Raw genomic sequence first — 12,474 nt, 5'->3', positions numbered from 1 at the left:
ACACAGGCGTATACTTTAAACACACACGCCTGCTTAAGACTGTCACGTGTATTTGTAATTGCATATTCATGTATGAACTGCCTGTGCTCAATAAAAGAAGCAGTACCGGAAGTCCATTCCGAGATTGGCTGGGTTAAAATGAAGGGAACAGTTCTCAACCTTGGCCAGCCTCCCTCGCAAGTCTAAATACAAAAGAGCTCTGTCTTGTGTCTTGTTTTGCCATGCAGCTGTTGGTCTTGTGTTCCAGTGGGGTTTTTATGCTTTAACAAACCCAACACCTGGTTTGGCCAGAGGTTTCTTCCTGTTAACAGGGGTTTTTTCCTTTCATCTGTTGCCAAATAGCTTGCTCATAGGGCATCATATGATTGTTGGGTTTTTCTCAGTATTTATTATTGTACGATCTACTGTGCAATATAAAGCGTCTTGAGGTGACTGTTGTTGTGATTTGGCGCTATTTAAATAAAACGGAAATGAATTGAATTGAAAATAAATTGCCTTAGTGCCACCTAAGGCAATTTAAATGAGGTTGATTCTTACTTTAATGCCTTTGAGCATGTCACAACCACTTTCAAATATGTTTGGAATTTGTTATTGCAATGCAAATTGGTGGGGTACCATACAAACTCCACACAGAAAGGCCCTGGCCAGATTTTATGTTTGCTTCAAACTCACTTTTGTGTGCTTGATGTAGTTGTTCCACAAAATAACTGCAGAGCGTCACTAGTTCATTCAGGTTAACTGACTTCTTCTTCAATAAATTTTCAGCATCTACAAAGAAAAGACACTCAATCACAACATTTCACATGATAAATAAAATACACATGATAATACTATTTATTTTAAATTTAAATTTAAATTGGGGAAAAAAAGATTTGTTTTTGAACTCATCAAATGAGTGTAGCCGTACATACACAGAAAACAATCTTGTGTTACCATAGGCATTAATTTTCCAAGGACTTTAATCACATCTTCTCTCATCTGCAATTAAAAAACATGAAAATGTAAACATGAATTTAATAACAAACCTAAGCAACTTGCAACAGTGCTGATAGTATAGTGTTTTTATTTTATGGGTAAAGTTTGATTGTGTTTGAGAGTCGTGATGCTTAACCCTTGCTGCTCCTTTTTACTCAGGAGTCCAAACTGTAGGTCAGTTTTCAGATTTCTGATAACAAAACTTTGGATGTGAAAGCAGTTACATTAAGATCAAAGTTTGTGATAAAGGATTTAAATATTATTTAGGGCAGTTGGACATGAACTAATTTGTTCGAAGATATAAGGAAACTGACCGTTATGAAAACAGTACCAGTAAATGTACTGAAATCCCTTCTATTTTCAATAGTTCAAATGTAAAAGTTTTTTTTAAATTTTTTTTATCTCTGAAGGACCTGCTGTGTGCACTTTATTGAATGTCGTTTAAAATGTTTCTGACTTTGCTAATGAAAATATGGTAATGGTTTTTAACAATGACTTGATGCATGCTCAGTCATCCAGGTAAGAAAATCCCAAAAGGTTGATTCTGCTCATCTGGACATAGCATTTTCAGTGGGAGAAACGTTTTATCACTCATTCAAGTGACTTCTAAAGTCTCAGCTGACTGCAGGTTTTAACGACATTGTTGCACATAACCTGCTGAGCTCTGATAGGTAACTCAAGCTGGCCTGCACTGGTCTAGGTTACTGTATGTGTTACATAATTAAAACTAACCTAACATCAGAAGGGATTGTATAAGCCAAACTAAAAAGACATTAAAGCATCATCAAATAGTTTTCCTGCTGGTGACATATGTGGTTCATTATGGAACCAGATAAAACCATGGTCTCGTACGATGTTACATTTCTCTTCACTTGTGTTCCAGTCAATGAAGTTTTTGAAAGGTTGCTTTTAGATGTGACTTCTTTAGATATTTACAAGTGTGGGACCATATCCAAAGGGCTATAACAATACATAATAATCAAACTGTCTCTAACTGTGAAAAGCAGATATTTCAGCCAAATCTCAGAACTTCTATAAAAATTTGTCATGACCTGTTAACAGAATTTGGGGTGACGGACACAACTAATTTGAAGAGGGCTGGGGAAAGGAATTATATATAGAGACTGGTGACGAGGCCTGGGACGAAGTCTGGGAGAATGCTAAATCTCTGAGCGTCTGTAATAAAGTAAAGGCAGTCCAAATTAAAATTCTACACAGAGCTGACATATCACCTTCTCAACGCCATAAATACAATTCAGACCTTTCTCCACGGTGCCCTAAATGCAAAATAGAGGTGAGCAACCTCACGCACTCTCTGTGGTCCTGCTGGAAAATATAAGAATTTTGGTTTGTCATGAAGTGTGAACTGGATAAGATCTTTACCACTGACACTGAATGCAATCCAATATGCATTTGGATTGGCAAATGACAAGATTAGGGGGACGTTTGGAAAGCAGCTCTACGCACTATTAATGTTCTGTGCAAGGAAATATGTCCTTTTGAACTGGATCACATTCACGGCCCCATCTAGGACTCAGTGGCACTGGACGGTACTGGAATATGTGTCCCTAGATTTCCTATTATCTCATAACCGAAGTTTGTGGATTTTCTATTTACTTATTTGTATTCTTCAGCCGGGTTCTTTGTTGTTGTTGTTTTTTTATCTCTTTTGTTTTGTTCTGTTCTGTTGGTTTTGTTTTGTTTAATGATGGTGTCAGTGTAAAGTTAAAAGCTCAATAAATACACTGAAGACAATAAAAAAAATGTCAACTACAGATGTGCAAAGCAGCCAATATTTGTAGCTGTATTTGTTGAGGGGGGAAAAGTATTTGTATTTGTATTCGAGTAAAATTCAAAATATGCTTAAAAATCCTTTTTTTTTGCATTAAACTTCTAATTAACGTTATAGTGTAAGTATTCTTTAATTACATCCATTTTAATAATTATGGATATGCAGTATTAGTTGATGTTTTTCCATAAATCCAGCAATGAACATGTAACATCATTGAAAAGAAAATAACATAACAGCCATTGCCTCATCCATTGTTAACAAAATGCCATTGTGAACATTATGAACCCCCCCCCCCCCTCCCACAACCCTACCTTCTTGGAGGGCACTGAACAGACAATGAAACTGACCTGCAGGGGCAGAACATGGTTGTGATGATGAATTGGTGCTGGTGGGGGGAGTTGGCAGACAGTACCAGGAGAGGATACTTTAAGTTCCATGTTATTATGCATAGCAGATGTTGACAGATGTTTGATATATCTGCCTCTTATGATTTGACTTTTGCACACATTACATATCACTTTTGTTTCATCTGCAGCACTGACTGTAAAATGCTTCCATACAGAAATTGAGTTTTTTGGCTGGTGGCGGACCAAGAGATGGCTCAGCAGCAGCAGCAGCACTCTTTTCTATTTGGCTTCCCAAATCCATGTGGGGACCTTCAGCTAAGTTAATGAGTGATGGAAAGCTTTGCTAATGTTAACTGGCCTATAGTCTACATCTTGCTGTCTGCAAAATACAGAGTAACTTCAACATACCATATAACTCCCACAAGTGCACACAACTACACAAGCATTCTTTTAACCTTTTTAACCGAATGTTAGCATTACTCTGTCAACAGCCTATTGTCTAAATTACCAAGCTAACAGAGCTACGTAAACATGGCGAACATAAGAGCACCCGACAGCAGACGTCAATAATGCAGCGTAATGGAATAATCTCCTGATCTTCACAAAAGAACCAGTTATGGTAGAAAGAAAATCTATTCAGCAAAAATAGTGATGCAGTATTTGTTCAAAATTAATATTCATTAAAAGCATGTTATTTGTGCCTTTCCGAATACCGTATTTGGGTTCAACTCCACCCCTACTGTCAACGTTAACGCAATAATGTGGATTAATCTGTGATCGATCAATTAACCCATTTGGAGCACAGAATGACTCAAAATCCCTGAAATGTCTCTGTCAATGCATTTTGAGCACTTTTACCAAAGTTGGTCCATTATGCACTCCAGGTTGGTTAAATTCGTTAATAATTTTAATTGTGTTAATCGTTATGACGCGTTAATGATGAAAGCCTTAGTTAAAACTCAACTTCAAGTCAGTTGCAATTCTATTTATTGACTTATTCTACAGTGACAAATCAAGACAATGAGACTTAGCATGATGAGAATTGGAAAAGAAAAAATGTAAATCATAGATAAAATTGAATGTTTTTAATATGTATGATATATCAGTTATATAATATATGTTTTATGTTATTTCCATTTGTTTCTGCGTCCTGATTGGTTATAGACCATTGTCAATAAATCTCATGCCGTGTCTCCTGTACAGTACAGAATGCGTTAAGCTTGTCAAATTTACATAAATCTTTGATCAATAGCAGTGTGACTCTGAAGTGCTGTACTGTATTGTAACACGATATTTTAATGCTTTTCAGCATCAGCACCAACCTGTTTCACCACGGTTGGTGTACACACTCGGCTGCAGCACTCCCGCTGCCAGCCGCACACATCAACCACAACAACAACACTCCCACTCAGGACCCAGTACAACTTATGCAGCGACGTGATGAGCCAATGCAGCTCCGGTGCAAAATTTCCTACTGCAGCCGTGCCACATGTATGTTTGTTTTCTACACAACGAATAAAAAAATGTCGTTAAAACGATTTGCACCGTCAAAGGCAACCGTAGGTGTCTTTGGTTTCATTCTGTAATACTGGACTTTGTTTTTTCTACGAAGGCTTGAACTTTGAGAGTGTTTAAACAAGAGAGAAAATTGTGAAAATGTTCATGCCTGTCAGAGAAAAGTGTATAAAGCGTGTAGTGAGGGGTTTTACAGCCTTAAGTATCTATAATAATTGTAAAATATAAAGTGTACTACTTCACGGATTTCAGCTATGGCGGGTTATTTTTGGAATGTAACCGCCACGATAAACGAGGGACCACTGCATTACAGTTGTGTCCTTAAACCTGTAGGTGACTAACTTTGGAAACATATGGGTAATTTTTGAGTGTATCCCCCGAAAGTGGTTGACATTACTGCTGTTTGGAAAATAAACCAGTAAGAGCAGAGTTTTGTTTCCTTTTTAATTCTAAGTGTGAAAAAGGTGAAAACATTACAGCTGGATCACCAAAGCATCAGTAATATAGGCCAGCATTTAATTATTGTCCATCAACAAAGCAGGACTCGGCAAGTTAAACAGTTCCTAGTGAGTCACACTTTTTCTAGTTTAGGTAAGGACTTTAATTAGGTTCTCCTACAAAATCTGCGACATTGTCAGGAATACTAGAAGAACTTGATTCAGTGGATATATTATACTGCAGCACTGTTTAACAGCCCTGAACAGCAGAAGAACGTGATGTCTGCACTAAGTGAAACAGGTCTTATCTCCAAACCAACCCTTCCCAGCCTGGAAAACGACAAGAGGCCGTGAATGCAGGCAGTGAATGCACCCTGAACTTACAAATTTAGATGTTTATGTTTCTTTGCAAGCAAGAATATAGATTACAGAATACAACATTTTAAAAAGCGATAAAATAGAAATAGTCTTTAAGATCTTGTGAGATGTGGACTTTCCTACCCTCATTCCACTCTCGTCATCATCTGAGGGACCTGCAAGATAAAAAGCAGAATGACAGATAATGTGACTGCTCAGGATACTACTAGTCTTTTGTGTTTAGCTAGCAGATTCACCTTAACATTCTGATAAAACAAAAATGTGCCACAGAGACCCTCAATTCCATCTCTTGCGCTTGGCCCTGGCTTATCAAAGAATTAAGGAAGCGGAACTGGCTGTTCAAACCCCCACAAGGCTGCCCGCTGGGATTGAGACAATGGGACGAGGCGTGAGTTTCTCAAAATGGGCTCATTGAGTCAGCATGGATAAGATCTTGGAGAAGCTTACGGCTGCCGTGAATACTCAGAATAAGATCACTGAGTGCAAATTGGATTACATCTTGGGAGAAGCTCACTGTGGTCGTGAGTTCTCAGAAATCGGCTCTTTGAGCACAAGAATGACAACATTTGATAACATCATGGAGAAGCTCGCGGCTCTCCAACGGGAGATTGAGAGACCAGTGTGTTAGAACTGCTTTGAACTTCATATGAGTTGTTTGCACTAAAGTAAAAACCACCATCACTTCATGCGGATACCCCTTTGGCGCCAGCTGCGGTCTCAAGGCTGGAGCAGCCTTAACATGAAATTTCCCCTTGTGGGACTAATAAAGGTATATCAATCAATCAATCTCAGTAGTACCAACATTTGTAATTCAGCAGCACAATAAGAAACGAACATCCTGAGGTTCTCGTTTAACCATCAAGGACACATAAAAACAAATAACAAGTTCTTCGATTAAACTGGAGGAAAACCAGCAGGGCACAAAATCAATGACCAGGTTTGTATATAAACAGAGCGTTCATGTCAACCTCAACCAGTCTTTCAGATGACTGCCCCACGCTGAGCCTATTTCTGCAGGAGGTTCCTTTCCACTGTGACCAAGTGCAGTAACACACAAGGTTTTATGATTGTTTGGTTTTTTTTCCATATTATATTATCTCCATATATTTACCTTACAATATAAAATGCCTTGAGGTGACTGTTGTTGTGATTTGAAACTATATAAATAAAATTTCACAGAATTTCATTACTGTAAACAATCATATATTTGCATTTTGCTTCTTATATGATTTAAAATGTCAAACAACATACTTGGAATCATATGGTTTTTTTAGAAGTCAGTAAAAAAACTAATAAAGTTGATCAATCAATGTGTCCAAACCTTTGCGTCATTACTCAAATTTAAAAAAAAAAAAAAACATTCCAGATTTTCCTGCAGAAACAATATGCACATGTTAGAGTGATTTTGTTAAAAGTTGTCATTGTTGTGCTTAAAATGTGTAAACCTTGTCTTAAATAGCATGTAACATTCTAGTTTCCTTATTTGCTAAGGAATGTTTACTTCCTGCCCTCTATGGGCTCACCTGTGCTTTGTATGTGGTGGTCCATTAAAGTTTTTGAGCCACATACGGGGTGAGCGGAGATGACCCTTTTATGACTGGAGTTGTTAAAACGGTTGTAATCAGGAAGTAATCTATGCACTCACACATACACTCACACATGCATACACACATACACACACACACACACTTTCACTCACATGCTCGCACGTGCATACACACACATACAGAGCCTTAGCATTTACAACACACACAAGTGCTGGAGAGGGAATATATATAGCAAAAACAATAAAGGCCCCAGAACAGAGCCCTGTGGCACACCATATTCAAGAGAAGTAGAAGAGGACCTGGATTTAGAGGTCAGGTCCAACATCAGCAAGACAGAGCATTGTCCTGCATTATAATTCATCAGGATGTCACTGGAGACGAAGTGTAGTTTCCGTAGAGTGAGCTCTACAAAAACCAGACTGGAATTTATCCAGAATGTTGTATTCATCTAGAACAGCTATAAGCTGCTTAGCAACAACCTTTTCTAAAATCTTAGCATGAATGCTAATTTTGAAATTCATCTGTAGCTGCTAAGAAGAGAAGTGTCAAGCTTAGGTTTTTTAACAGTGGGTGAATAACAGCATTCTTGCAATAACCAGGGACCTGACCAGAAACCAATGAATTATTGATAATTGCAAGCACACAGGGAACGAAAGACTGAAAGACATTTTTAAACAAAGATCCATGTATAAAATCAAGAGAGCAGGAGGACGCTTTCATTGAATAAACTAACCTTTGACCAGGACACAGGGAAAAATCGTTCTAAGATAACAGATCTAGGTGGAGTTGCAGCAGACAAGACAGACACAGATGAAAAGATATTATTCCTGACATTACAAACTTTTTCAACAAAGAAACAGAGAAAATGTGGGTTAGGGTTAGGGTTAACTGTTTAACAAAGAAAATCTTCATTCTAGGTAATTGAAACAGCAGGTGGAGCAGGAGCAACAATATCACTAATGCTGTCAAAAAGTACCTTGGGGTTACCTCTGCTCTTTGATACTAGGTCTGAGAAATAGGCAGCCCTCGCATCACGAACTTAAGTGTTAAATACAACTAAAAAGTCCTTTAAGTGAAGAAGATGAACATGTAAACGGTTTTTCCTCCATAGTCGCTCAACTTTGCGACAGGAACGCTTTAAACAGCGAATGCCGTCATTTATCCAGGGGGACGACTTTGAAACAGGAGTTAATCTGGTTTTCACAGGACAAACATTGTCTAAAAAAGAGAGACACGAGTTATTAAAAAGATTTGTTAGTAAATCCACATGGTTATAAGGAGGTAAAACTAACATAAAAGCATCCCAAAATTTAACAGCAGTAGAGGAATTTTTGATGCGAGAGCTAACCACATGACGAGCGGGAGAGAGGAACGGATGGAAAGACAAATTAAAAAAAATACAGCGATGGTCCAAAAAAAACCCAAAAAATGTCCTCAGAATGAGTAAAATCAAAGTCTGTGTGGGACCAGACATGCTGTGTAAAATGGAAAGAGTCCATGAGGCTAAGAATACCTCTGGCAAAGGGGTCAGAGACATCATCAATGTGTATATTAAAATCTCCGACTATAGCCAGTCTGGACAGCCACTTGGGGATAAATAAAGTCTCTCTGATTCTGATTAAATTGCATTTAAGTTTCTGGTTTCCTTATTTGCTAAGGAATGTTTACTTCCTGCCCTTTATGGGCTCACCTGTGCTTTGTAAATGGTGGACCATTAAAGAGGTTAAGCCATATATGGGGTGAGGGGAGATGACCCTTTTATGACTGGAGATGTTGTTAAAATGGTTGTAACCAGGACGTCATCTATACACTTACACATACACACACACACACACACTCACATGCTTGCACGTACATACACACACACAGTGCCTTAGCTTTACAACACACCATATGGGTTTTACAATGGTGGGTTGTGTAACTGTTTTCGTTCAATAAAAGGCTGTGAGGGGAGGCTGGAGTTTTGAAGTCGGCTGAGCTCGGGTGAAGAGCTTGTAACTCTGAGACCCCGACCAGGCTTCCCTTGCACGAGTAAAAACCGATTGAGCTCTGATTGTCTTGCTTTGCTCATGGTGAGAAGCCTCTGAGTTAGCGAGGCCTGCGAGTGCAGACCTAACAGTATAACTATGAATTAGATTGTTTCCACATAATCATGGAAATATACTTTACAGCAAATCAGGCAAGATTGTCTTACCTTGGTTGGATTTTTCCTCGTTCTCATGAACTGCAACTTCTTGGAGAAAGAAAAAGAAAACACAGGATCAATGTCTGGTTAATAATGTGTATACAATGTGAGACACATACTGCGTTAAAATCAGTATCACTCCTTTTACGGCCTAACCTCCAGGATGCTCCACTGCTAATCTTTTGTTTCTCTCTAAGAGCCCTTGTGGAGGATTTGGCACAGACATAGACAGACATAAGTGACGATAAAGCAGGATGTGCAGTGATTACAGAACAGATTATAGTGTTGGGCTCATTATCATACCACTATTGAGCTCATAGGGTTCAAATAAGTGAGTGACATTACTTAAGGAAAGTCACTGGTTACAGTAGTCATGCACAAATACATAGGATGATCCATGATATGGGCAAATTATGGCAACAGTAGTGTTTCTAACGATTTGGGGAAATGAACTGCACATGGTACACTTGTCTCTGTGGTGTTGGATGCCTTATTGCTCTTGTGGCCTACAGTTGCTTGCAAATGTGAAGTTTTTATTAACTTACAGATTTTGTTTTCCAAGCAATAGTGGTGTGGATGCAGGCTCCAGGCGGAGCTAGGAGTTAAACAGACTTAACATGAATGCCACTGGCTAATGTTTTTACCATGACACAGGTTTATAGGCCTGGGGTGGAACTAATCCGGGGGAGAAGCCCTGGAATCTTTAAGAGAGAATGTGCAACTTTATTGTGCATCTCTAATTGGGTTGAGTAGACGCATGGCAAGGACCATGTGGCAAAAGAGGGTTTTCCGGGGTAGTTTTCATTTTTAAATTGTAGGTACCATGACGTGCGTGGTATGGAAGGAGAGACTGAGGTGCGAATGCCCAGGAGAGAAGGCTTCAAGAGAACCAGTGAGAAGCAGGGACCATTTCCAGCACAGCTGACAACCCAGAGAGGAGTTAAGGCAGAGGGCTGTACCACTTGGCTTCATAGAGATTGTCATGAGGAGATTTTGAACAACAGCAAAATCCAAAAACAACGGTGGAAAGTGACGTTGAGGAAGACTACAGGGGTGTACGACGTGTTCTGCCCTTCAACCGACAGCAGGAAAACAGATGTGGCTCACAAAAGGAGCAAGCTTGCACGATAAGAACTTAGACAAGACTGCTACAATTTTGAGCCGTGGGCGATATCATGTCTCAACAGGCGAGATGATAACAGCACTAGAATGACATTTTCATACAATAGGATTCAATCCCTTATCACAAATTTTTGCAGTCACCGCTTTCAGGTTATACACATGAAATTTATAGAACTGTCCAACTGGGTTCACATGCCCCTGTCTACACACATTTGGACTCTGGCCATACGGACAATTATGGATATACGATAGTGATGGGTCGGTCGCGAACGAAATGGCTCTTAGAGCCGGTTCTCTGACGTGAACGATGCGAGCCGGCTCCTTATCGCGAGCCGTGGGTTTTTTTTCCCCCTTTCTCTCACCCTCTCTCTCGCACTTTTTTTCCGCTTCACTCAGCATGCGAGCCTTGTGCTTTGTGCTGGGCAGAGGGGGGAGGGGCGGTAGTTACACTCAGTAGCACAGGAACAGAGCGGGAGGGAGAGAGAGAGAGAGAAAGAGCCAGGGACAACAACGTCACATTAGAAAGGCATAGTAATCATCCACAACTATTTTCAGTTGCAGATGATAAAGGATTCAGAAAGTTTATTCATGCAGGTCCATATGACAGAGAATGTGCATCTTCTTTTTGTTTTCATATTATAATTTATATTTAATTGTGTTGTGGTTTGCAGTGTTTTGTCTTGTTTCACTTTAAATTTGTAAAAGGAAAAAGCTGAAAATTTAAATAGTTAAAAGTTGAAATGTGACTAGTTGACTTTTGTATTATATGATTATTTTATTACATTTTATGGTGAGTGAATAAATAAAAGTATATTTATGGTGGCCCCTACAGACAAAGCACGTACAAACTCCAAAACACGTGAAAACACATAAAAACTCCAAAACATGTAAAAACTCCAAAACACGTAAAAACACAACTATGAATTAGATTGTTTCCACATAATCATGGAAATATACTTTACAGCAAATCAGGCAAGATTGTCTTACCTTGGTTGGATTTTTCCTCGTTCTCATGAACTGCAACTTCTTGGAGAAAGAAAAAGAAAACACAGGATCAATGTCTGGTTAATAATGTGTATACAATGTGAGACACATACTGCGTTAAAATCAGTATCACTCCTTTTACGGCAGCTTTTTGACTACATGATTTACAGCAGCACCTCTGGAATCGGTTAACCCCGGCCTAACCTCCAGGATGCTCCACTGCTAATCTTTTGTTTCTCTCTAAGAGCCCTTGTGGAGGATTTGGCACAGACACAGACAGACATAAGTGACGATAAAGCAGGATGTGCAGTGATTACAGAACAGATTATAGTGTTGGGCTCATTATCATACCACTATTGAGCTCATAGGGTTCAAATAAGTGAGTGACATTACTTAAGGAAAGTCACTGGTTACAGTAGTCATGCACAAATACATAGGATGATCCATGATATGGGCAAATTATGGCAACAGTAGTGTTTCTAACGATTTGGGGAAATGAACTGCACATGGTACACTTGTCTCTGTGGTGTTGGATGCCTTATTGCTCTTGTGGCCTACAGTTGCTTGCAAATGTGAAGTTTTTATTAACTTACAGATTTTGTTTTCCAAGCAATAGTGGTGTGGATGCAGGCTCCAGGCGGAGCTAGGAGTTAAACAGACTTAACATGAATGCCACTGGCTAATGTTTTTACCATGACACAGGTTTATAGGCCTGGGGTGGAACTAATCCGGGGGAGAAGCCCTGGAATCTTTAAGAGAGAATGTGCAACTTTATTGTGCATCTCTAATTGGGTTGAGTAGACGCATGGCAAGGACCATGTGGCAAAAGAGGGTTTTCCGGGGTAGTTTTCATTTTTAAATTGTAGGTACCATGACGTGCGTGGTATGGAAGGAGAGACTGAGGTGCGAATGCCCAGGAGAGAAGGCTTCAAGAGAACCAGTGAGAAGCAGGGACCATTTCCAGCACAGCTGACAACCCAGAGAGGAGTTAAGGCAGAGGGCTGTACCACTTGGCTTCATAGAGATTGTCATGAGGAGATTTTGAACAACAGCAAAATCCAAAAACAACGGTGGAAAGTGACGTTGAGGAAGACTACAGGGGTGTACGACGTGTTCTGCCCTTCAACCGACAGCAGGAAAACAGATGTGGCTCACAAAAGGAGCAAGCTTGCACGATAAGAACTTAGACAAG

At 39.4% G+C, this 12,474-nt stretch overlaps 1 protein-coding gene across 1 annotated transcript in view; it reads right to left on the bottom strand.

The window, feature by feature from the left end:
• Positions 1 to 12,474, bottom strand: part of LOC146498601 (uncharacterized) — a 41,647-nt gene that overhangs the window by 21,770 nt on the left and 7,403 nt on the right. The window contains exons 2-6 of the mRNA XM_085141359.1: positions 11,286 to 11,324; positions 9,186 to 9,224; positions 5,568 to 5,599; positions 912 to 978; positions 673 to 768 (exon numbers count right to left, since the gene is read on the bottom strand). Of these exons, the coding sequence (XP_084997485.1) occupies positions 673 to 768; positions 912 to 978; positions 5,568 to 5,573 (169 nt within the window). The 5' untranslated portion in view covers positions 5,574 to 5,599; positions 9,186 to 9,224; positions 11,286 to 11,324. The remainder of the gene's footprint in view (positions 1 to 672; positions 769 to 911; positions 979 to 5,567; positions 5,600 to 9,185; positions 9,225 to 11,285; positions 11,325 to 12,474) is intronic.

This window comes from Neolamprologus multifasciatus, chromosome 18 (genome assembly GCF_963576455.1).
Source record: "Neolamprologus multifasciatus chromosome 18, fNeoMul1.2, whole genome shotgun sequence".
NCBI lineage: Eukaryota > Metazoa > Chordata > Actinopteri > Cichliformes > Cichlidae > Neolamprologus > Neolamprologus multifasciatus.
Note: the sequence above shows the minus strand (reverse complement) of the source record. Positions and strands in the feature narration are given on the sequence as shown.